General features: G+C 33.5%; 3 protein-coding genes, 1 long non-coding RNA gene and 3 pseudogenes across 13 annotated transcripts; 2 read left to right on the top strand and 5 right to left on the bottom strand.

Annotated features, from left to right (window-relative positions):
• Window positions 1-3911: 3911 nt before the first annotated feature.
• Window positions 3912-6028, bottom strand: AT1G52070 (Mannose-binding lectin superfamily protein). 2 transcript variants are annotated; one of them, NM_104088.3, is made up of 4 exons: window positions 5958-6028; window positions 5328-5542; window positions 4744-5175; window positions 3912-4497 (listed from the first exon to the last, which is right to left on the bottom strand). In NM_104088.3, exons 1-4 carry the CDS (start codon window positions 6001-6003, stop codon window positions 4243-4245), a joined length of 948 nt encoding a protein of 315 aa, NP_175619.2. In that variant the 5' UTR covers window positions 6004-6028; the 3' UTR covers window positions 3912-4242. The 2 variants fall into 2 exon arrangements, with proteins under 2 accessions (NP_175619.2, NP_001321509.1); NM_001333523.1 differs by having other exon boundaries at window positions 3991-4497; window positions 5328-5701; window positions 5958-6027.
• Window positions 6029-8191: 2163 nt separating this feature from the next.
• Window positions 8192-11224, top strand: AR791 (actin binding protein family). 2 transcript variants are annotated; one of them, NM_104089.4, is made up of 5 exons: window positions 8192-8543; window positions 8807-9047; window positions 9145-9182; window positions 9369-10133; window positions 10204-11224. In NM_104089.4, the coding sequence occupies exons 2-5, from the start codon at window positions 8891-8893 to the stop codon at window positions 10963-10965; spliced, it is 1722 nt and encodes a 573-aa protein (NP_564600.1). In that variant the 5' UTR covers window positions 8192-8543; window positions 8807-8890; the 3' UTR covers window positions 10966-11224. The 2 variants fall into 2 exon arrangements, with proteins under 2 accessions (NP_564600.1, NP_001323019.1); NM_001333524.1 differs by lacking the exon at window positions 8192-8543 and adding an exon at window positions 8669-8718.
• Window positions 11225-11257: 33 nt separating this feature from the next.
• On the bottom strand, window positions 11258-11524 carry AT1G52085 (annotated as a pseudogene). The gene has a single exon.
• A 1265-nt stretch (window positions 11525-12789) lies between these two features.
• On the bottom strand, window positions 12790-13505 carry AT1G07783. Its single transcript, NR_139310.1, has one exon. It is a non-coding gene; the product is annotated as an other RNA (long non-coding RNA).
• Window positions 13506-14744: 1239 nt separating this feature from the next.
• On the top strand, window positions 14745-17317 carry AT1G52087 (annotated as a pseudogene; the record flags this gene model as incomplete). The annotated part of the gene is made up of 8 exons: window positions 14745-15389; window positions 15489-15998; window positions 16099-16155; window positions 16241-16372; window positions 16441-16590; window positions 16646-16747; window positions 16847-17140; window positions 17192-17317.
• Window positions 17246-17590, bottom strand: AT1G52090 (annotated as a pseudogene; the record flags this gene model as incomplete). The annotated part of the gene is made up of 1 exon: window positions 17246-17590.
• A 4590-nt stretch (window positions 17591-22180) lies between these two features.
• On the bottom strand, window positions 22181-24705 carry AT1G52100 (Mannose-binding lectin superfamily protein). 5 transcript variants are annotated; one of them, NM_104091.3, is made up of 5 exons: window positions 24583-24636; window positions 24029-24243; window positions 23495-23923; window positions 22790-23247; window positions 22225-22622 (listed from the first exon to the last, which is right to left on the bottom strand). In NM_104091.3, exons 2-5 carry the CDS (start codon window positions 24224-24226, stop codon window positions 22394-22396), a joined length of 1314 nt encoding a protein of 437 aa, NP_175622.3. In that variant the 5' UTR covers window positions 24227-24243; window positions 24583-24636; the 3' UTR covers window positions 22225-22393. The 5 variants fall into 5 exon arrangements, with proteins under 5 accessions (NP_001323243.1, NP_001323241.1, NP_175622.3 ...); NM_001198273.2 differs by having other exon boundaries at window positions 22258-22642; window positions 24336-24705; NM_001333525.1 differs by having other exon boundaries at window positions 22181-23247; window positions 24583-24705.
• Between the last annotated feature and the right edge of the window lie 549 nt (window positions 24706-25254).

Below are 25254 nucleotides of genomic sequence, written 5' to 3' on the forward strand. Positions count from 1 at the left end.
AATATGGATGCTAATGTTTGGATATCAAAGTAAGTTAACCTAAAGGCGTACATGCAGTTGCGGATTTAGAAATAAAATTTACATGCAGGGGATAAAATACTATACTAATTTTAAAGATACAAACAATTATGTTATTATTATTTAAATTCTAAATAGGAAAAAATAATAATATTTATCCACATTTCATATAATAGCTAACGTGGGATTTGATCATGAATTTAGGAGGGGCAAGTTGCTTCAATTTACCATTTGACCTATATATTTTTTTTTTCTTACCAAAATGAATATACTTTCTTTTCTAAATGTAAATCTATTGCTCATCAAAAAGGTTTATTTACAATCTAACGAAAGAAAATAGAATTGAATGATCGAAAATAAGAAAAAAAGTGAGCATCAAGGAGATGAAGTTTTAGCTAATCCCCTTGTACTGAACAAACCCGTAAGGAGTCCCTCGAGTTTTGTTTGATTCGTGGTATTGAAGGGAGCTGATAAGACTACAATTACATTTTTGTCAATCTTGTAGATGGGCTGGGATATGGAGGATGGCCATCCTTCTAGTGTCTTCAATCATTATATTCTCTCCATACATGGTGTGCATTGGCAAACGATGGTCGGAAACTAGGATTATTCCAGAAATTTGTCGATGCAGATGTCAAAAAAATATTGTTAAAATAATATTGGAGAAAGTTTCAACCACATTTTTCCATCGAGAGATTTTGTCAAAACGTTGTTCGAAAATTCCGATGAGTTTCCAACTAAACGTGGTATCTGTATCGAGATAGGTTTGTCGGATAGGCATGCATCAGAATTTTCTGTTTATTTTTGATGAAACTTGAAAATTTTAGTCGGAAATTCGTCGGAAAGTTCCAACAACTTTCTAAGACTGTAAATATACAGTCAAAAATTATCGATGATATTTAAAAAAAATAAAAATTTAGAGTAACCCAAGAGCCAAAATACTGCCAAATAACTCCTACCAGATCAGTATGCATAATGATGATATATCGTTACCTTAGTGGCCATTCCAGCTTCCAAGCAGTGGCGTAGCTAGCTAATGAGGAGGGGGTCAACGACCCCATAACCTTTACAAAATTTATTTTCTAAGCTTACTTAAAAATAAATAATTTAATACTATTATTCAGTTATATAATATATGACCTCCATAACATATTATTCGAGCTCGACCACTGATTCCAAGCATGATTAAGGTTGTATTTAACAAATAAAAATATTAACAAGACATTTTAACACATATCACGAATATACATTTATAATTAATTTCCCCTCTCTAGCTTCTTTGTATCAATTCTTTCATACACCACCTCCATGGATAGTAAACTTCTTGTATTATCCGTTTACAGTTTAATGAAAGTTCGCAGATGTTACAAAACTTACAAAATCCGTAATCATGAATCGATTTAGACATACGTTTCCGGTGATAGTTGTTTAATGTTAGAAAAACGGTTTTATATATGAGGGAATATGGTTTGACCAAATTATTAAATCTGTATGGTTTAAGACGAAATCTCAAATAGTCAAATCTGATTTTGCATTTTCTGATCGGTCTCATGGAACGTGGAAACCCTAAAAGAGTGATCTTATTACTTAAGGATTTGACCAACAAAAATGAAACCTTGAGATCTACGACAATTTAATGATCTTCATGATTCCACTTTACGGTGAGGCCAAACAAAAAGGAATCAAGTTTTGACTTTTGAGGAAATTTTTATGAATTTAGTCAACCATTATAAGACTGCTTAATAAGTTTGATGGAACTCCAAACTCATGTTTTACCAAACGGTTTCATATGGAATGTTCCTCGGTTAATAGTTTATATAGTTTAAGGCCCCACAATGGGTAAATGTCAAATAATTCGTCCAAATTAAATTAGATAGTGAATCAGTAACTTAACCTAACCAATAGAAAATATTAGTTATTCAAAAAGAAACAAAATTAACCTAGCCTGTGACAGGAACAGTGGATTTAGAAAGCTTAATATCAAGTACTCCAGTACTCTTAGAGGTCAAGGATAGTTCGATTAGTTGAATTATACTAGGGTAAAAAGTTGTTAGTTATCAACGAGTTGTTGGTCTAGTGGTAAATCTCCCAAATAAATATGATTGGTTCAACGTAAGTTGGAAATGATTTCTTCTCCAAAAAAGTTAAATTTAATTGAATATGGGTCTTCCCTGAAAAATACATAGGGCCTTTAGGCTTAAATTTCCAGATATTTAGAAGAAAAAAAAATGTTAGTTTAGGTTCAACTTTACCAACATGGTTAATACTTAATAGGAAATTTAGATAAGCAACAGTATGGTGTCGGAAATATAAGAAAGTAATGCATGGACCGGATATCAGACTGCTTCAAGATTAAGTGTTTTAATTTTGACTTTGAGGAATTGATAAATTAATTGTGATGCATAATGGTAGCGTTTTACAATTTCTTTTTTGCACATACAGTTTTTTGTAATAGATCCAAACCAATAGCTCTTTTATTATAGAAACATTAAAAAGATTTGAATAATCAAACGTTGCTTTATTACATGAGATTTCAGAAAGGAAAGAAAACATCGCAAGTTAAAAACATCTGAGGCACATCCACAGACAACAAGTAAAGGAAAGTAATTAAAAATAACAGATACGAGATTGTTATTACAGCACCATGGAACCCTATTATTTTATTATCTTCATAATTATGAATTAAGAAGTAACCATGGGGAAGAATGGTTGAAACTTCTGTAATCTTGAAACATGTACATATGCTATATTTGTGTCTAGAGATGCATTTTTGTTGAACATATGTATTTTTTAAGATTAATAATCACCTGAAGCATGTGTCAGTGATAAATGGGGTTTAGAATGTAATTAACGTGGAGATGCCTATACGAGATATGCCTTCACCCCAAAATATATATCTGAATCGATTTATCTTTACGAAAGAGATATATAATACCTACTTGTATTTAGTTAATTCACTCTCAGATCTGGTGGATGAATATAATGAACCATGAATTTTGACTTTTGACAATATATTCTCGCTTTTTCCGGCCGCTTTCTTCATGTGTTGAATATTTGATTGTAAGATTTGAAGTTTCTTAGCTCAAGATTGATATTTACTTCTTGTTTGTTTATTAAAGAATCTTTTGTTTTGGGTTTGAAGTTTACAGCATGTAAATAGCATGTTATACATTTATTTAAAAAGGTTATGCTAATTTAATAATCATCACATTCAGTAAACTCAGAAGAAGAAAAAACGGGAACCGAGTTAGGCTATTTTTTGTTGAATCGTATGAAACAAAGAATGCTGCCAGTAATTTTTAACTTTTCCAGTTGCTATCCATATCTATTGTTCTTTTAACTATAATATATATATATATATATATATATATATATATATATTCTCACCTTATCAAAACTAAGAATTAGATTAATTTTAATAACAAATGAAATTTCAATATAAATGTATATATGTTTAAAGTTCTTAAGTGTAGGTGATGAAAACATTATATTTGAGTTTCTCTCTAGAAAAAAAAAACTATACACTAATTTAATTAGTTTCCTCGGATCTCATATGAGGAATTCAAAGTCGCCTAGGTTTTTCGGTCCATCTCAAACTAAATCTAATTGTATGACTGGCAATAGCCTACTGGTTATCGTATATTTCTCTTCTTTGGAGTTATTATTAGTACATGGATTGATACATGCCTTTGAATATTCTTTTAGTTATCATTTTTCTTTAGACGTGTGGTTCTTTATGACTTAATATAAGTTTTACACTCATTGCGAGTCAGCTTGATAAACAAACATATGCAGAATCACTGACAACAACTCAAGGTCTTAACTCTTTGTTAAAAAATCTAACAACAACATAAGTTTAAAAAGGAACAACGTCACCAACACTAAGCATCATGCATTAAGTAGAAAGTTTAATACTCCATACAAAGAAAAATATCACGTCAAAAACGTTGCGAAAAGTGCCACGGTTTCATTGGAGCTTTAAAAGTTTTGTTTGCATTTAATTCAGAATTATAATAATATTTTTATTTTTAAATACTGAAATACAGGTTTCATAATTAAACCTTGTTTTATTACAAGAGATTGTAAACTCGAAAGAAATTACTGATTAAAGAAACATCGGAGTAGGTAGTAAATCATTGTAGATATGAGAGCCTTAAAACAAGATGAAGTTCGTGACTATATTTCCATCTAACCATATGGTTTTATAGCCTTTATAGTCTCGAATTACGAAGGAATTGGAGAGAAGTAAACTCCGATAGCGTCGAAAGCACCACCATCCCGCCCATAGAATCCAACAATAGCATTACCTTGGCTCTCCAACACAAATTTGGTACCTGACACAAACCCATATGTGGGAGAGATTCTCCCTTTTGATGTTTTGAAAATCAACGACCTAATGACCAAAACGTTATCATCGGGGAGTATGTTGTAGGTTCCCTCCACTGATATCAAATACTCATTTGGATAGTCTATCACAAACTGTAATAAAGGGGAAAAAAACGTTAGTAAACCTACAATGAAATTATAAGAATACTTAAAATCTGATATAGTATTTAAGTGATACATTGACTGTTTGACTTATTGTCAATAAATTTGTAATAAAAAACGCGTAAATTAATCAAAGCCTAGTGAGTGTAATTGGTTTTTATATATAAACAAGTTAAATATATCGATGGACTAATTAAGATTTAAGAATGTTATGTTTAAGAGATAAGAATTCAGTACCTCCTCTGTATCTCCATTCTTCATCCCGTGGTAACGTGTTACAACTTGGCCGTCCTTTTCATAGTCCACATTGATACTCCTTATAAGAGTGCTAATGTAAGTGACAGATATCTTTTTCACGCCATCATAATTAGAGCCATCATCCCAAGGTTCGCCTCCGGTTAGACCACCTACAAGTTGTGACTTAGTAGGAGGAGCTGTTGTTAAATATGCTCCAATGGAGTTTAGGACTTTCCCAGCAGATCCATGGAAGCCAATCACCATCTTGCCATTGACTCCACCGAGTGAAAACTTTGTAGTACCCTTTGGATATCCAATCACTTCAGAAGTCTTCAGGTTGGTTTTGAATTCAAGTGCTTGCATCGTACCAGATTTGTCGTAGTAGCCATCAACAGATACAATATATTCACTGTTTTGATAATCAATCTCAAACTGCAAACAAAAATGGTGATTGTATTAATAAGGACTTTGTACACAGTAGCCAATAACCTAAATATATGTGATATGGGAAACCACGACATAATAAGATCCAAGTTTGAGTTTCATTGGTCACTAGACTTAAACATTTATACATTAAAACATACCGTCTGTGTGAAACCGCTACCCGAAACACCATGGATAGATGCATCTATAGTTTTTCCATCTTTGACATAATCAAATTTGATGTATTGTATGCCTTCAAGACCACCTCTTATATAAACCTTTGCTACATTGTCATGGTCAGCTCCATCGTCCCACTGCTTGCCTCCCTTCCCACCAATTGCATCCAACTTTTGGGCCTTTGCCAACCCAGTTGAATCTTTCAACATAAAATTTAAATTAGGGTATTGTGTTTTCTAATTATATTCAATATACTTTCTGTCTCGAAAATAAATATTATATACCAAGACACCACCAATTGTTTTTAAAAGAGAAGGAATGGCTTGCCTGGAAATTTTATGCAAAATTTATAACAAACCTATATTTGATGTTGCCAAAAAACAAACAAAATAAATTCATACCATATTCAAAACTTACTATATATATAGTGTTATGTTCATATGTAATTATTATCTCATTATAACATTATGTGATAGTGTTATATATATTTTAGTGAAGAAGAGGGAATAAGACTATTGGCGTGTGTAAATAGTGGATCATAAGGAAGCTGATCTCCTTAGTATTAAACATCAGTGGTGTAAATAAAAAAGTGTGGATAAGGAGAGCTTAGTTACCTATAATGGCTGAGGAGAGAAAAAGAAATATATAGATGATAACCATGATCGCTGTGCTGTGGTGATTGGTGAAGAAGCCATGGCTGACGATTCTTATTTATACACACAGTTCTGGGTCTTTCACATATGGAAATTACTAGTTTATAACTAGTGGCCTATGAGGCATTATAGAAAAATGTTTATCAGTTCTTATTTTCGCCTTTTAAAAGTATTTAGCTACACTTACACGCATGCATTAATTTTAAAATAACGTCGATTCAAGCGATATAGAAAGAAACTATTTCTTAAAAAACATGGATTTATAATGCTTGGATATCAAATTAATTTACAAGTTGTGTTTTTTTTTTATATACAGGCTTACATTTAACCAAAACGTTTTTGAGCTTGAAAACAAATGAATATGTTTTGATTAATTGTGTAACATTTAAATTAAACTTATTAATATCGTACGTGGACTTATATGTTTTTTAGATTTTCTATATGCACACATGCATGTTCTGGAAAACACTTTCACAAATCCTCATGATGAGTTTATAACACTTAATTAGTTAATTACTCCCCTGAATATGTACTCCCCTTCTGTTCATACTTGAGTTTATGACACTTAACTACTTCTTTTTTCGCCTAACTTCACCGTAAAGTGGAACCATAACGATTTAATTATATATAATAGTATTGTCGATTTCGAGGTTCGATTTATGGGCAGAAGACGTTGATTTCACAAATTAGGGAAAATCAGAATCTTAAATTAATATTAAGAACCCATAGATTTGGTCAACATAGTTTCTCATGGCTCATGGGGAATCTGTTTTGGTATAGATGCTTTTAGGGTTGGTTCGAAAGTTTTTCTTTGGATAATGTGATATACTATATATGAAAAATTCGGCATGAAAAACTATTTCGAGGGACTAGATGGGGAATATCACATTAGATTGGTGAAAGTAAAGCTAAGAAATAGATTTTAAGATCATTTGATACTAAAAACTGTACAAAGATGACTTAAAGTCATAATAAGGCCATCTAAAGACGAGATCCAAACCAGAGACTTCACCCATCCTCTATTAACTTTGAACCTCTTCATGGTATATCTCACTCTTCATAGACAGTTAGAAGCATTAATATCTAATGTTTTGGCCATGAAATGGATGCTGTTTTTTTAATTTAGTTTCTGAATTTGGTTTTTAGTTTTTCGATTTTAGATTTTAGTTTTAGTTTTTGTTATTAAATTTTTGTTTTTAAAAAAAAAGTTTTGCTTTTTGAGAAAAAATAACGTAGATGAAGTAGAACTAGATTTCCTAAATAATAGGATAAATAAAAATCTAACATCATGACTGGAAGATTACTATAAAATTTGTTTCCTAATTAATTATAGAAAAACTTTGAACTATAGTTTCAGTTTCAGTCTAAGGCCGTTTCTTCTCCACTTTTATCAGCCGATTCTTCTCCACTTTTATCATGCAACTTTAGATTGTAATCTATCTAGCTTATAAGGTGTTCTTGAGTATTATTAACAATTTGGTATGAAAATGAGATTTTGAAAAACAAAAACCGCCCACACAACTGTGGTCTAGTGTTAAAGGAGAATTGGGAAAATGTTGGAAGGAACTAACCTAAGTTCAATCCACCTTACAAACAAAAATCACATATGTTTCGAAAGTTTGAGTTTGAGCTAAAAGTTCAAGTAATTTACCTATTATTCAGTAACATGCGATTTGGCTACCTCTGACATTAGTCAGAAAGCATTTCAAAATCGGAACCGACGGTGTGGTGGGCTTTTAGAGAGAAGTCCACTCTAAAATACTTTGGTACATTTCTACTGAAACTCACTAGATAAATCTATAAGTTTATTTAAAAAAAAAAAAAAAAAAAAAAAAAAAAAACTACAAAACATTCTCAATGCCTTTGTATTTTTTTTTTTTTTCCCAATCAAGGCCTTTGTCTTACTAGATCGATTGTCACGATGATTAGATGGATTGATTGTTTAGGCTCTTAGGCTCTCTGCCATCAACATGGGCTGAAATTTTCTGTTGGACCAAGTTCTCCCAACATGGATTTGGGCCATAAATTGTCCATATTTTTTTTCTCCTTGTATTTTTTATTGACAAAGGAACACATATCACGAGTTAATGACACTGACATGCATCTTTAGTAGCATTAAAATATCAAATTTAATAATAAACATACAGCGATACAAAACTGAGTCACACACACACAATAAGAGCCAGTCTATATGAATTAAATTAAATTAATTAATTGATTACCTATCTATGCATCTGGTGATGTTTGTGATCGACTCCTTCATCATTCTCTGTTCAATATTTCTCCAAGTCATCAAAATTCTCGCCGTCAAATCAAATCATAAATCTCTGCTTCTCCAATTTGTTGAGAAACATCACATTCCGTGTTTGATCATCGGACAATGAAATAAACCCACTCAAAAAGACAGAATCAAACTCCTTTTTGTTCTCTTTCTCTTAAACCCATTAACCATTTTCGTATCTGCTACCAACTTCCTGTAATTTTTCTCGGGAAAAACAAAAAAACATAAAACCCAAATCTTTAAGCGATTTTTTCATGGCGTTTCTGGTGAGTTTACTTGTTTATGTTGTTCTTTTGACTTAATTTATCTCCTTCAAATAAGACAAAGATTCGATTTTTATGTTTTGGGTTCTTCCCAAAGCTCTGTTTTTTGTACTATTAGATATAGAAAGGGGAAAAAAATCAAAACTTTTTCGTTTTGATCAGATCTTTAGTTTCTGTAGTGAGTAGATTACTGTTGATCCTTGGTGGTTATTTGATCCCATCATCAAAAGTTTGTCTTTTTGATTACAATCTGTTACTTTTTGTAGATGGAGGTCGATGAAGAAGAAGAGATATGATTTAGTCGTTCTTCAAATTGAGAATCTTGGGGTGGTTGTTTTTTATTGGTAGTCATGATTATTACCACACACAAAAGAGATATAAACTTGTTGGTGCTTCAATTAGGAGCAGCTCTTGCTGTATCTTTTGCTGGATTTCTCTTTGCCCGATTTAGAAAGAATACAAAAAGAATTGGACCTACTTTGCCTCCTCTTCCACCTCACTCTTCTGGTTTGTGTTTCTGTCTTATTGCTTTTTGTATAGAAGATTTTAATTGATTTATGCAGTCCCTGAGTCTAATGAGTAAAGAGGGTTTTGTCAATTTCAGATAATGGATACAGAGACTATTCCAACAAATCCATTGATGTAAGTTAACATCTCTCAGTCTCATGAACAGTGTGTGGTAGAAGTTGCTATTTTTAGCCTTGACTTATGATCTGTAGATTGTTGCTATAATGGTGATCAGTAATGTTTGAAGTTACTGTAGATTTGAGAATTGAGACCATTTTAATGGAATTTTGATCAGATTCTGTTTTCTGTTTTCTTTGGTAGAGACGAGATGAGGGCACGGAGAAGACGGATGAAGAGACTTTAATTGGTGTTTCGCCACGAAGGGAATGTGATCTTGATGAAAAAGATGTGTTTCTTTTACCGGAGTTTGAAGAGGAAGCTAAAAAGTTAGATTTGTTGGTTTGTGATGACTGTGAAACACCGAGGTCAGATATAACTGCTCCTTTAGCATTTCCTAGCGAAGAGGAAGCTGATCATGAGAATGAGATTAACCGGTTGAGAAACACGGTGAGAGCGCTCCGTGAGAGAGAGAGGTGTCTTGAGGATAAGTTGTTAGAATACTACAGCCTTAAGGAGCAGCAAAAGATTGCAATGGAACTGAGAAGTAGATTGAAGCTAAACCAGATGGAGACTAAAGTTTTCAATTTTAAGATCAAGAAGTTGCAAGCAGAGAACGAAAAACTTAAGGCTGAATGTTTTGAGCATTCTAAAGTTTTGTTGGAGCTGGATATGGCTAAGTCTCAGGTTCAAGTGCTTAAGAAGAAACTGAACATCAATACTCAACAACACGTAGCGCAGATCTTGTCGCTTAAACAACGAGTGGCGAGGCTGCAAGAAGAAGAAATCAAGGCTGTGTTACCTGATCTTGAAGCTGATAAGATGATGCAGAGGTTAAGGGATTTGGAAAGTGAGATCAACGAGCTTACGGATACTAACACGAGATTACAGTTTGAGAATTTTGAGCTTTCTGAGAAGCTGGAGTCTGTTCAAATCATAGCAAATTCAAAACTGGAGGAACCAGAGGAGGTATAACCTCAAATTTTTGGACTTCCTACAAAATATTGAATGCTGATTTCAAAACGTTTGTTTGTTACAGATTGAGACATTACGCGAAGATTGTAACCGATTGAGGAGTGAAAATGAAGAGTTAAAGAAGGATGTCGAGCAGCTTCAAGGGGATCGATGTACTGACCTCGAGCAGCTCGTTTATCTCAGATGGATAAATGCTTGCTTAAGATATGAGCTAAGGACTTACCAGCCTCCTGCTGGTAAAACTGTTGCTAGGGATCTTAGTACTACTCTAAGTCCTACTTCAGAGGAGAAAGCAAAGCAACTGATCCTCGAATACGCACATAGCGAAGATAACACTGATTATGATCGATGGTCATCTTCGCAGGAAGAGTCATCAATGATCACTGACTCAATGTTTTTAGATGATTCTTCTGTTGACACTTTGTTTGCAACTAAAACAAAAAAGACAGGAAAGAAGAAGCTGATGCATAAGTTAATGAAGATCTTACATGGTAAAGATACTAAAGACAGCAAGAAGAGAGCTGGTTCATCGGAACCGAGCAGCTCAAACACTGGTGTTCATTCAACTCCTAGGCAGCTTAGATCAACACATTCAATGGACTTCCAAATGTTGATGCGTGGCAAAGACGAGGAAGAAGACTTCAAGAATCACATTGTGATGCTGCGTCGTAAGAGTGAAGCAGCAGGTTCTTCCACTTATGGAGAAGAACACTGTTTGGAAACAGATCAAAACGGGAAGAAAGAGCTGATTAAATTAGCAGATGCGCTTACGAAATCTCGTTCTACAAAGAAACTGCATAAGAAATCTGTGTCCTTCTTTTTCTGAAAGTAAGTAGAAACACTAACTTACTTGTTACTGTAACACGCATCGCCTAAAGCTACATGTATGTGTATATAGATATAGCTTAAAGTTTGTAAATTTGTGAATCAAAACATAAGAAAAGAGTGGAGAGAATCTGATATGAAGCTTGAGAGAAATGAGTAACGCTTGGTGAGGAGCATTGAAACTTAATTTATGACATGTTATTGTAGATGTCGAAAGACACTCGCGTTTATCCAAACATAGGAGACATGATACATTACAGAGTTGAACAGAGTTTGGGAAGATATTGTTTGAGGAGATATGAAAAATGATTAGTTGGTAATGGGTAGGACATGGACACCAATTTGATGAAGCATGTTGTTGGCTTTCCATGAAACCCTACCATTTTATGACCTTCCTTGTGGAGTACGAAATTTGAAATCATATCGAGTCCAAAGGCTTTAGAGGTTCGTTTGTTGGTCTTGAAGTTAAGCATAAGTAAAACTTTAACTTCACTTCCATCAACTTTATCATAACTACCCTCCAGTGATATCAAGTATTCACTCGGATACTCCATCTCGAACTGCCAAAACAAGTAAAAACAACTTGATCACTTCAAAAAATAATTGGCTAATGTTTAGGTTAATACCTACATTAACGTATAACAGTTACTTGAATCGGAACAACAATAGTTAGTATCTACTCAACGAGAAAAAATCAAAGATAACAGTATAAAACAAACGAATGGTTTATTAAATAGTTTACATCTAAATATTAGCGTACAATTGTAACAGTTTCTTCTGGAGCAAAATTAGCAACAAATATGTAGTGTATGCTAAAATTTAAGTTATCGAATAAATGTTATTTATTGATCAAATCCACCCAAAAAGACATGGTTATTAGAAAGTTGAATTCATGTGTTCTGAATCAGAGTTAGCATCTACTAATGTGGTTATGTTAATACGTAAATTAACGAATAACAGTTCCTTGAATCGGAACAAAAATAGTTAGCATCAATCCGAAAGAGAAATTCAAAAAGAACATTATTAAAAAATAAATGGTTTATTAAAATGGTTAGCATCTAAATGTTAGTGAACAACGGTAATAGCTTCTTCGGGAACAGGGTTAGCAAGAAATATTTAGTATATGCTAATATTTAACTGAACGTATAACATATGTTGGATCAAAACAAAAAAAAAAACAAAAAATATTATGTTGCCGTCTGACACAATATAGGGGCACAAAGGTTATTATACTCAGCAGATAACAGTTGAAAATTCGAAGACTTAATTTTGGAGTCTTCCGAGTATAGACAATGATAATACCCTTTTTTTTTGTCACAAGTGTGTTTTATTTAGTATAAAAAAAAATAACATGACTATATTTTACAAACATTAAAACAAGTAAACCTAACAAAACAAAACAAAACCAAATAAAAAAAACTCTAAACTATAGGAAAAGCTAACACAACATATTAGACACGTGGTAAGCCGGAAACATGTTAGTTGACATGTGCAAAGTTGAAGATGTGGGAGTATTAGTTGATCGGAAAGCTTCAATTTCGGCCAAGATCGCCGGAAAATTATTCAATCCACTTATCTCAATCTTCGCTCAAAGAAACAAAACGAAATTCTATTTTAGCTTTGATGAGATTATGACTCCACAAACTAAATTTGAAAATCTTCTTCATCTTCTTTTTCAATCAAGCACTTTTCAATCTTCAAAGAAATTATCAAATATAGGTTTCCTTTCATTCAACCCTGATCTTAGGCAAAGAAGATGAGCCTAAAACCATGATGCTGATATAGACTGCACAATTTATTCATGAGAAAGACAAGAAGCGGCAACAAATAGCCGTAACATGAGCCGGACCACACCGGAAACAGAGCCAGACCACACCAAAAACAAAGTCGGTTCTAATCGGGACAACGAAAGCCGATAAGCATACCGAATGGTGGAACAAGGATTGAGTTTTCTCTCTCTTAATAATCCTAGAGAGAGAGAGCTCATCCTTTGTGACCAGGCTAGTCCAAACACTTACACCAAGAGAGACTTGAAATTCTATTTCTTTTTTGGATATCATTCTCTCAATATTGAATACTACAACAATGTTATTTCATGGTTGGATATTGCTATCTCATATAAAACGTGGATCAAACCACAATTTTGTTTAGGGTATTGTGAAAACATGTATTTTCTCTAATGTTTATAGAAATGAGTATTTTATCTCTCTAAAAGACTAATTTTTCATTCCTTCTTCTTTTTTTAAGAATTTGTTTACAAATGACGGCGATGATTGAGCTCGTGCAATGACAAAAATTTTGAAGACTGTGAGAAGCAAGGGCAGTGACTCATGAATCATGTCTTGTGATGAAAAAGACGGCAAGATCTTGACTTCCGATTAGCGTTGGCGGCGATGGTGACTCATGAATCATGTCTTGTGATGAAAAAGACGGCAAGATCTTGACTTCCGATTAGCGTTGGCGGCGATGGTGAATTTCAGCGATGATGGTGAATTAAGCGTGAGAAGCAAGGGTGGTAGTTTGGGTCTCCAGATCCTCTGCTAGCATCGTCGTCCAAACATCGCGAACAAATTTGGTTTAGAATTACTCTTCCAAATCCTCTGTTATTAGTTGGTGACGACGATGATGAATTTCGACAATAATGAACAAATTTGATTTAAAATTAGTGATGAATTAGAGATTAATTGATTCGAGCAGTGTCTAAGATTAGATCAAAGGATTTTTTAGATAGTATCCTTAGGGTTTGGATTTCTTCCATTGAAAATAATTTATGAGAATATTACACGTAGAGGCAATATTTCAAAACTTTGGCCACAATAGAACACTTTAAAACTATTAGTCACTTTAACTCAGTATAATTATCCCTTTACCCTGAAATCGTTGGTTTAATAAAACATAACAAATTTAGCCGGTTTTCTCTCATCCGGTTCCGGTTGAATCACGTATTATCAGTTACTGTCTGGGTTAAATCTTCATTTACCAACACGATCGTAAAAAAACGGTTACCCAGTAAAAACCCTAATTTACTGTATCTCCACATCGCCACTGCTCCCAATCCGGCGACTGCTCCGAATCCGGCGACTCCTCCGTCGCTGTCCATCAATCCACCACTCAGGCGAGTTTATACTCGCTGAATAAAAACCAAATAGTAATTTCCCCCAAATCTCTGCAATAATCGAATTCGATTTCGATTTATTGTTCTCGTAAGCCAGATTCATTAGCATTCCAGTTGATTCTCACTGATCGGAATACTCAATGGAAGGTACAAATCGTTTCCAATCATCTTATTTTGGTCCAATTAACTCAGAAGAAGAAATCCTCTTCTCACTGAATGTTTCTGCAATTTTTTTTTTGAATCAAAAAATGTTTCTCAATTGTTTGTAGCTAAGCACAGACGTTTGTGGTTTTAGTAGTTTGTACAAATACTTGTTAATCTAATTGTTATCTCTTGAACTGGTTTCTTGCCAATGAACAGGGTCGACATCTCAGGAACCATCTTCTCAGTGGGATTCAAACCTTCCAAATAGACTCTTCGCCACCGATCATTATCCGAGGGGAAGGCTGAACGTATACTCTAGACCGGATATTCTATCCTTTATCAAGAAGGTTTTTGATGGGACAGAGGAATTAGATTTTATACTTCAGTCTTGCTTTGGTCCTTTATTCCATTTGCCAGTTAGTAGGGTTGCGACTTCGGGTAAGGTCATTCATGCCTTGTTATGTAGACAGTTGCTTACTAAGAAAAAGTATGAGTTTTGGACAGTTTTTGGTGGACACCCAATGAGATTTTCACTACTAGAATTTGCTTCCGTGACTGGCTTACCTTGTGGGGAGTTTCCTGACGAGTATGACCCTGAAGATTCTCCGGTTTATGATGATGGCAAGAAGAGCTACTGGAATGAGTTAATTGGTCCAGACAAGACGGTTACATTAGGGGATATATCTGCCATGCTAACCAAGAAACGCAGTAAACTGTCTTCTGACCACAAACTGAAGCTCGCTTTCCTACTCATTGTAGATGGTGTCCTCATAGCATCTAACCAAACCGGTAGGCCTACATTTAAATATGTAGAGATGTTGGCAGATTTAGAGAAATTCCTTTCGTTTCCTTGGGGTAGAGAGTCGTTTATGAAGACGATTGAAGCGATGACACCCGAGAAACGGATTCTCGCTAAGAGCACCGGTAAAAGACAGCTCACAAACGATCCTATTCAGAATTTGGTGAAGCAACTCCAGCAGATCACATTCCGTCTTAAAGGTTTCCCGCATGCCCTGCAGCTCTTAGCTTTTCGAAACATACCTGGAATGGTGGATTTAATGAAGTTTGATGACACCTCCTTGACAATCCTTCATTGGAAGAATTTAACTCATCCAACACAACTAATTACTCTTCCTCAGATTCACTCTTTAGAAAGCAACCTTAAGGTTTTTTTCTAACCCAAAAGTTTTTATATGGTCTCTATAATATTCTCTTTCTATATATCCAGTCTTCTTTACTAATAATAACATTCTATTTTTCAACAGAGACCTGTGGATCCGCTTATAGGTGAAGATATTAATGTTGACCAAAGTTGGGCAGAGTGGAATGACGAGGTGAAAGACAGGAAAGTTTCTTACATGAATGGTTTGATACTGACAGCTCATCAATTCAAAAAAAGTGATTGGCCAGGAGGTGATGCTACATTGCCATCAATTAAAATTCCAAAGGAGAAGTCTTCTGTTGTTCACAAAAAGCATATTGTGGATCGTAAGAAGAGACTACGGGTGAAGTCTGACCCTCCCAAATCCAAGCATAGTTATTCAACTCGTTTTAATCAAGTTGTAAGGCTATCTGATGATGAGAAGTCTAGGTTGATCGTTGATCTACAAAACATGGTGGAAGAGCTATCAAATCGTGTAATGAAGCTTGAAAAGAAAAGAAAAACTGTCACCTTCAAGCGGTCCAGAAATTTGGCTTTCGGTTTTGTTCCATTATCTTCTAGATCAAAGCGCAAGAAGTCATCGGAGGTACCTACTCAATCTCAAGCCTCTGAGGTAATCAAGATTTCAAACAGTTTATAATATTTGAACCTTATCATCTACTTATACATTTTTCAAGTTTTAACGCATAACAAAACTTTTATTTTCCTCATAGAATCCATCTCATTCACACACGCTGTCTGATGAACAGAATGAGGATTTTGATATTGAGGTCTGCTGTTTTAACCTTATGTGTTTAATGTTTATTCTGTTACCACATCTATATGTACTTAATCAATTTTTATCAATCTTGCTAGCATCAATCTGAGCAAAAGGATGATTCATGGGATGTTTCTCCTCCTCTTTCTCACCCTTCTACGATAGTCCAAGATGATGAATTCAAGAAGTTTCAAGATGAATCCATTGATAGAACAACTTTGACAAACACGGTTAGTGTAATATTTAATTTCCAATATCTCTTTGGTAGAATTGTTTACGTCAAAATATTTTGTTTCAGGTGATTACTGATGACCCCATGGATGTCAATCATACTCCACATGAATCACAGGATTCTGAAAAGGATGATGCAATAGAGGACAATCCAATTTATGACACTGGTGCAAAAGATCCAAATGACAATGAACCAGATGATGAGGGAAAAATCCAGGTACTTTTATAAATACAAACACAACACATCATACACTTTATTTAACAGTTTATAGGATCTGACACATTTGACTATTCTACTTTACAATCAGTTTGATTCAAGTGCAAACGTAAGCAACAAAAAACAATCACCTCTCGAGGAACACAATATTATGGAGGTAAGTTAATACATCATTTGGTGCAACACATCGGAAATGGTTGGTGCATCACAGACCGTAAACATAATAATTGCACATCTGCTTAGTTATTATGGACAGGATTTTGTGGATACTTACGAGTGTACTTCAACATTCAGGTCAATTTGGAGGCGGGTGAAGCATCTCAATCAGTGGTGGAGCCGCAACCCGATGACCCTATGGAGGTATACATTTTCAACTAGTTCCTTGATTTATTGGACACCAGTGAGGGATGCTTCATCACTCAGTCCTTGTCCAAAAAAACATTTACAAGCCAATTCTCCAGACTGTAATTCTCCACAGGGCAATGCAGCATCTCAGTGCATTCTAAAAGATCCAAATGGCCATGAAGCAGATGATGAGGGAAATATCCAGGTACAAAAATACAAACACAACACATCAAACACTTTATTTTACAGGTTATAGATTCTCACAAAATTGACTACTGTACTTTACAATCAGTTTGACTCAAGTGCAAACCTAAGCCAAAAAGAACAATCTGTTTTCTCTAACAAACAAATTAAGACCTCTGTTTTCTCTAAGTGCACTTAGATAGTACAGAAGGCCAACCTCGCTTGTAACCAAAACTGGAGGAGTCTTCTCCTTTGTTGTGAACATATCCTTATCCGGTGCAGCATAACTCAACAAAGGATTTACACCATTAATTCCGAACTCTTTCGAAATCGCTGACTTAAACGCTCCCAGTGTCATTCCCTCAGAAATTGGAACAACCCTAGAAAACAGTTTGTTACAGATCTCCAGTTTCCACTCTCCATTCGACGAACAAACCCAATCTCCACAAATTACCATACAAAACTCATCCATCAATCCCTAACCAAAACAAAACAGAGCATTCACGTTAATTACCTAATAGTGTAATTGAGTATCGTAAACGTGTTACGATTTTTAAGGATATTTTTTCATTGTACCTTCGTCGACATCGAAATAATGACTGCATTACAACCGTCTGTAATCGTCAAGTAACTCCTTTCTTTGTGTGAAGATCTCAACCGTCTCTTTATGCACTGAGTGGATACGTTTTTTTTAGATACCGCTACAAACCTAAGCAAGATAACCGGTTAACTAATTGATTGATCATATTGGACACTCAACAATACACAAGTATGAAACACTCATCAATTTTACATGCTTTTTTTGGATTTATTGGACATTATATTGTGGACATAATATTGTGGATATATAGAACACAATCAGTATAATGGTGGATATATAGAACACAATCAGTATAATGGAAAGTTAAAAATCAGCAAACAAAAAATAAATCAAACCAAAACACATAAAACATTGTGGGAAAAATTTTGAATAATCAAATAAAATCTTCAATTCATTTTTTGCATGTATACACTCACAGAGGTGCAAGTAGAGCTGAACATTTTGGGAGAAGCATCAATATGATAGAAGACCAAATTATTAGGAATCCTCTTTTCCCTACAACAAAAACAGATACATCACTAACCAATATAAATCATGGTTTTCTTTTTTATATTTTTTGGGTTTGTCTAAAAAAAGTCCAAGAAGGAACTAAGGTCAAAAACATGAAAGATATAATTTACATCCCTTTACATCAAACATAATCAATATAACAGTTTAAACATTCGACGATACTGGACAATTATCAGTGAACAAATATGATAAAATAGTTGGACATACAGAAGTGGACATTAATATTTTGCAGTTTATCTTTTATTGGACTTGATATGTTGGATACTAGTTTTTTTGCCGAAACAATTTCTTAAATTTTTTCCATACGAGTTTCTTGTTTAATGGTGCTCAAGTCAAACCCCAGCATGGACTCTACTGAGGTTGATACGATTTATCATATTTTATGAACGCAACTGGAATGTTCTAGCCCATTATGATTTAGATGCTTTATGTACATAGTTATCTTTATATTTTTCCTGCAAACGATGCATAACGCATTAGAAATGGCAACAATCACCTTTTTCATGGTAAAGCAACCAAGAAAATTATCTGAAACAATTGTTTTATCAGCTATGTCAAGTTATCAACAAAAAACAAGGGATTCATTTCATGTTTCAGTGGGTAAAGCAACCAGGAAAATTACCTGAAACAATTCTTTAATCAACTCATGTGATTAAATAAAGCCGACTAAAGTCTGGGTGTTGGAAGGAAACAACAATTTCGAGCAACAAAATATCTCTACCCTCCACTCTAGTTATTCTAAACCTTTCAGATAACTACAACTTCCATCATATTAAGATTTTCAAAGTCTGTAAAAAAATGGCTATTATGCGGCGTTGGATGAGAGCGAATATATTGTCCATTGATGCAACGACTAAAGAATTATCATCGGATAAGATCTCTAAAGCTGCAAACAACATCATGAAGGTTTGAGATAGTGTTTTTCTGTTGCAGGTTAATTCGAATGTTTCATTTTAAGTGTTCAAACCTTAATTGAGATAGTGTTTTGGCATAAAAAATGGCTATTGCAGGCCGATACTAATTCAGGGGGAGATTCCTAATCGACGCAAATAAGCCTCTCCACCAAATCTCTCTTACTCTCTGTCACACTCTTTATCACTCTCTGCTATCGTAGATCGGAGAATCTCCTCTGAGAGCTCTAATCTCTCAGTAATCTTCACCGCGTGTCCGGATCTAATTTTCCTAATTTTCCCCGAAGAATCTAATTTTCCTAATTTTCCATTATGTGGAGGAGAATCGTTTCATCGCATCTTAAATCCATCTCCGCCGTCAGGTCCTGCGCGGCTCCGTCAGATTTGATTTTCGATATAGCCTTTAGCTATCAGTGTTACAATCAATTATCACTGTGAGAATTAACAACCATCGACATCGATATTGTGAGATAATTTCACTCGGCGAAGGTAACTTCCTTTTCTCATATGTAAATATCAACTGTCGATTTATTAGAAGGGAACCAAATCAAAACAAAACATTTCTAACCGGTTAAGTAAATTTTTGGTTTAGATGAGTGGGGATATAATTGTCCATTTATTTTTCAAAAACAAGGAAAAGTGCCTTGTACGTGAGAAGTGCCTCAAAAGGAATAAAAGTTTGTAGAAGTGCCTAAACATGTCCAATTCCCATAATTTATTTTGATTGATTGGGTTAATTGGAGAAGACGTGTTGGTTAGAGAGAATTGGTTAAAAGTGTTGGGGTTGACAAATATGACGTCAATAAAACAAGTACAGCGGTGAGAAGTGAGGATTGAGGATTTTAGGTTGCTCGAAACTTTTGTCGATTGTGTTATTAAAACGAGGGACAAAACCGTCTTATCCCTTGCCAATATATGCCCATTTCCATTAGTTCATTCTTTTTTTTTTTTTTTTTTTTCCAGAAACTCATTTTAAAAGTTCCTCTTCTCTAATTATTGAGAGAAAATGTCTCTATTCTTACATAAGTCCCTATAAAACGTAAATACTTTTATTGTAAATCAAAATACTATTAAATTATGTTATGTAATATATCTATTTTGTATATATAATTATATCACTATCTTAAATCTGTAATATACAAGATATAAATATGATATATATTTATGTTATCTCCAAAAAATAAGGATTACATATTTATTTTTATATATCCTTTATCCTATAAAGCACAAGTCACCTAACCAATCAAAGTTTCCACATAAATTTCTTTTTTTAATATTTAAATTCAATAAAGATAATTCTAAAATGAAAATGAAATCAAGATTGTGCAAGTGAAAAAAAAACTGATAATTAACAAAACAAAAAAAAACTGCTCAAAACTCTTCTTTTTTGGGCATCATAATTAATTGGACAAAATACATAATTTTTATTCTTAATTCACTGACGAAAAATATCTCAAAAAAAAAAAAACTGTACCATTTCCTAAATCCCTAAATTTGCTCACACTAACTCAAACTGAGATCATGGTACAATATATAACTGATTCATCTTCTATTTAAGTCCAATTTAATTCAACTTCTTCTCTATTTTATTTCCTTTGTATTCCTCTCAATCTCCATCGTTTATTTTGTGGTAGCAATCTCAATTCTTCAAAAAAGAATCGAAGAGCAGAGCTCTTATATCCTGAACATGGGATTTTCATCCCAAAAATAAACCTGATATATTTCTTAGCATCCAAGTTATTCGTGGATGGAAAGGTACACCAACATTTTGTCTTAAAAGAGATTTTCATGTTTATTTCTGTTTCACAAATGCTGGATTGTTTACATCTCTGTGTGTTTACAACATGTTTATTAAGCTTCAAAGCACATTGTAACTTCTTCTTTTTTTAATCTTATTAAAACAGGTAAAACTAAACATTGCATAATCTGTATTGTGGACATGAAGATGGAATCCAAGCATCGCTTCCTCCGTCCAATCCTGAATTTTTCTTTTCTTATTTGTTGAGTAAGTTTGAATTTACAAATTTTCATATGTTTATTTGATTATCTTAAATAAATATCTTTACATTATATACTTATCTTAATGTTTTTACAATTTTGTATTAATTTTATAATGTTTAGTGGACATTGAGGAAGCAAGTTGAAGAAGATCAATGAACGAGGAGAGTCTGAAACCATGTGTTGCTCATATGTTTATTAAAGGTCATATAGCTCGACCTTTGTCCATTCAGAATTTCATATGTTTACAAACACACAAAAAAAAATTGCATTTTTGTTGTAAATTATTTGTTGCACAAAATTAATGTGGTCTAAGTGTTTTTCATATTTTTGTTGAGTGTTTGTAAATTTATAAATGGGATACTGCATATTAGAAAATGAGTTACTTTACCTTTAACCAATTAATATTGGGACATGTATCAAGATATTAATCAATTCACAAATAATTTGTAGTTTTTAACCATATTTTTTTAATTAACTTTATAAATTTTCAATTTAGAAATTTTAAAGATTATCTATAGACAGAAAAATAGTTAGGACTTTTAGATAGAATACAAATCCACTTCTATATTTCAAACCCTTTAAAAATAAAAATTTTCCATGATATGTCTATGGGTTCTCTGACAATCTCAATATTAGAAAATATATATTTCAGTGGAAATTATGCATCCTAATGTTTTAAGAAATCTGATTAATGATTATCAATAACAACAAAATAAAATAACATTTCAAAGTAGTTTGTTTTTTTCCCGTACTAGTTTTTACATAAATCAAAAAATAATCGATGTTTAATTATATATGCATGCATACCCCCATATTCCCACACCAATTATTTTCTCATAAATATGAACCAACAATAATAATTCAATAGATTCAAATCTTCTAAATTAATATTTCGAACTTTACAATTTTTAACAATAATTAACCAACTATGCATAAAATGCTAGAATAGAAAGTCTTTTTTTTTTTGGTCAATCAAGCTAGACAGTCATTCTTTAGGAATCCTAAAACATAAATCTGTAACGAACGGCATAGAGTATTAAACTTTCAAACCTAATATAAAAATGGCTTGTTGCCCAAGACAAAAAACATAATTGCTCTTTATTATGTGAAAAGTTGAAATCGGATTGATACAACATTACCTTACGTACACAATAATATTGCATAATTGAAAAACCTTATTACACATTAATATTGCATAATTGAAAAAGACATTATAGCATAATCAAACTTGGTTTAAGGATATATATGGTAACTAGGCAATAGCCGTGACATGGACTCCAATCTGATGAAGCAAGGTACTAGCTTTTCCGTGGAACCCAACGATCTTGTGCCCATCTTTCTCAAGTATAAAGCTGAACGCAGATTCGAGTCCAAATGGTGGAGAGTTACGTTTGTTGGTCTTGAACCTAAGCATGGTTATAACTCCAGTTTCAGATCCAATTACTTTATCGTGACAACCTTCCACAGCTGTAATGTACTCACTCGGATAGTCCAGTTCAAACTGTGTAGTAGATGAAAACTAAATGTTAGGAATTTCACATTTGAGAAATGCAAGAGATCATGCTTAATATAAAAGATGTAAATATAATATCCATTCATTTTCAATTGGTTTTTTGAGATAAAATGTTAGGGTAAAGAGAAACTGAACTCTTCGTATCCGAGCAATGTTTCCTTTCCATGTCTTTCTGCCAGAATCACCTCACTAGTGTAAGTCTCGTACTCAAATTTGACTGCAGCAATCCCAACATCGCCTTGTCCTACATATATCTTCTTCACATTTTTGAAAGCACCATCGTCCCAAGAATCTCCACCGTCACCACCTTGGCCTTGGAGTTTCTCTGGAGGAGGAGGAGAAGGTGGAAGTGGAGCGTAATACACCCCGATACCATCAATACAAGAGCCTACCCGTCCATGGAACCCAACAATAGCATCACCTTGTCTCTCCAGCTTGAATTTGCTACCAGTCACTTTTCCAATCGCTGGAGAGGCTCTTCCTTTTGATGTTTTGAAAGTTAACGATGTAAGAACAACACAATTGTAAGGTTGGGTATGAGCGTAGGTTCCCTCCACAGATGTGATATATTCATATGGATGATTGACCGTAAACTGCAACAATAATAGTACAATAATTATCACAAAATCAAATTAGTAAATTTGGATACCAACAACATTTAGATGTTAATTATATTGAAGAAAAACAGAAAAAAATAATACATTTAGATGTTAAATCTAAGTATGTACTCAAAAAGTAGAACTAATTAAACTTTGATTCCCGTCCATGATAGTTGGAAACACTCATATATAGTAGATAAATTTTTAATATCAATTAAAGATGAGGAATTATTATGACAACCTCATGTTGTGTTCCGGTCTTCGCCCCGCGCTCACGAGTTTCCACTTGACCGGCTTTGTCATAGTCGAACCTTACATGCCTAATTGCAGAGCCATCAGTTGTAACGTACACTTTTCTTATGCCGTCGTAGTCACCACCATCATCAAAACCTTTTCCTGTGGTTTTAGCACCTTCGATTGCTGATTGGATTGAAGGAATCTTGATAAAATATGCTCCAAGAGAGTTGAGATACTTGTCAGCAAATCCATGAAACCCAATAATCTTGCTCCTGCTAGCGCTAAGTGTAAACCTAGCACCCTCATTGTATCCGATTGGATCATAAGTCTTCTTGTTAGTTATGAACTGAAGACATTGTATCACACCGGTAGATGCGTTGTAGTAACCCTCAATAGATAACAAATATTCTTTTTCCAAATTGTTGATCTCAAACTGTGTAAAAACAATATAAGAAGTAATAAAATTATGAGATTATAACCCCAAAAAAATCGAATAAAAGAATATAAATTTTGTATATTTCCCAAACACAATTCTTACCGTCTCTGTGAAACCACGACCAGAAGCACCATGGATTGGTCCAATAACCTTTTTCCCAGCCTTGACATACTCAAACTTGATGAACTGAATACCTTCAAGACCACCTCGTACATATATCTTTGTTACATCATGATAGTCAGATCCATCATCCCACTGGATCCCTACCTTTCCACCTTTAGCTTCCACCTTGAGGGCCATCACTTACGGTTACGAATCTGCCATATATAAATTCATTTTTATTACTTAAGGAAAAAACGCAAAATCATTTTGCATACACAAATTAAAGCAAGAGTAATGAAACACTCACTTCTTGAAGAAAACTAAGTTTTTTGTTAACAACATATATTACGTGGGTTGACGTAGTGTTGAAAGCTTGAATCTAAGCTAAGTGGTAACCCAATCTAAATATTAATATTAACCACTAAGCTACATATTTTAATCAAACTAATTAACTAAGCATATTTAAGTACTGCATAACTATTATAATATGTATATATTTTTACATTCAAAGTGTTTCGATGCTATATACTTTCCAAATTATAAGAAGATAGAACCTCTTATAGTGGATTTTAGAGAGCGATAAGGAGAGCTGAAGAACAATGCTGAGTGATGTGCAGGTACTAGTGAAGGTGCCTTTTTATACACAGTTTCATTGTTAGAAATGATTTTTTAAATATGAATCGTGATCCACGAGAGACCAATATTATATAAAGTTTTAATGTTCTTACTGTCTGGATAAGGTTTTTGAATTTATATCATCCGTGGTCCAACGAGACTATATAATAATCTTAATTAAGTTACCATCTTCTTATTTGCTCGTGTGTCGTGAGGGAGGCCATACAATTTAAACTTCCAACATCTAAACATGTTTATAGTCTTACCGTAACGTGGAACAATAGTACATCGTAACGTGGAACAACATCGTAACGTGGTGAACGTACGATCTAACATTATTATTTAACAACAGGTTTTGGCAAATAAATCTGTAACTTATTTAAAAAGAATGTCATTCGCATTAATTATTATCAATTAATTAATATTTATAATTATTAATATTTCTTTATTTAATATATTTATATCAATTCTAACTATTTTTAGAAAAGAAAGTCTTAAAATTTTATTAATATTATATTTTATTAAAAATAAATATTATAATTATCTAAAATTTATAAAATATTTAGAATATTTGACGAAAAACGTTTAGAATATATATAATATATAAAATT

This window comes from Arabidopsis thaliana, assembly GCF_000001735.4.
Source record: "Arabidopsis thaliana chromosome 1 sequence".
Classification (NCBI taxonomy): domain Eukaryota; kingdom Viridiplantae; phylum Streptophyta; class Magnoliopsida; order Brassicales; family Brassicaceae; genus Arabidopsis; species Arabidopsis thaliana.

Coding starts and splice junctions, on each gene's coding strand:
- AT1G52070 (NM_104088.3), bottom strand. CDS start 6,003: ATGGTTATCATCTATATATTTCTTTTTCTCTCCTCAGCCATTATAG. Junction 5,176..5,327: donor GTAGCGGTTTCACACAGACG/GTATGTTTTAAT, acceptor TTTTGTTTGCAG/TTTGAGATTGATTATCAAAA. Junction 4,498..4,743: donor AGAATGGAGATACAGAGGAG/GTACTGAATTCT, acceptor CCTTTATTACAG/TTTGTGATAGACTATCCAAA.
- AR791 (NM_104089.4), top strand. CDS start 8,891: ATGATTATTACCACACACAAAAGAGATATAAACTTGTTGGTGCTTCAA. Junction 9,048..9,144: donor TCTTCCACCTCACTCTTCTG/GTTTGTGTTTCT, acceptor TGTCAATTTCAG/ATAATGGATACAGAGACTAT. Junction 9,183..9,368: donor ATTCCAACAAATCCATTGAT/GTAAGTTAACAT, acceptor TTTCTTTGGTAG/AGACGAGATGAGGGCACGGA.
- AT1G52100 (NM_104091.3), bottom strand. CDS start 24,226: ATGGCCCTCAAGGTGGAAGCTAAAGGTGGAAAGGTAGGGATCCAGTGG. Junction 23,248..23,494: donor AGACCGGAACACAACATGAG/GTTGTCATAATA, acceptor TTATTGTTGCAG/TTTACGGTCAATCATCCATA. Junction 22,623..22,789: donor ACATTGCTCGGATACGAAGA/GTTCAGTTTCTC, acceptor GGACTATCCGAG/TGAGTACATTACAGCTGTGG.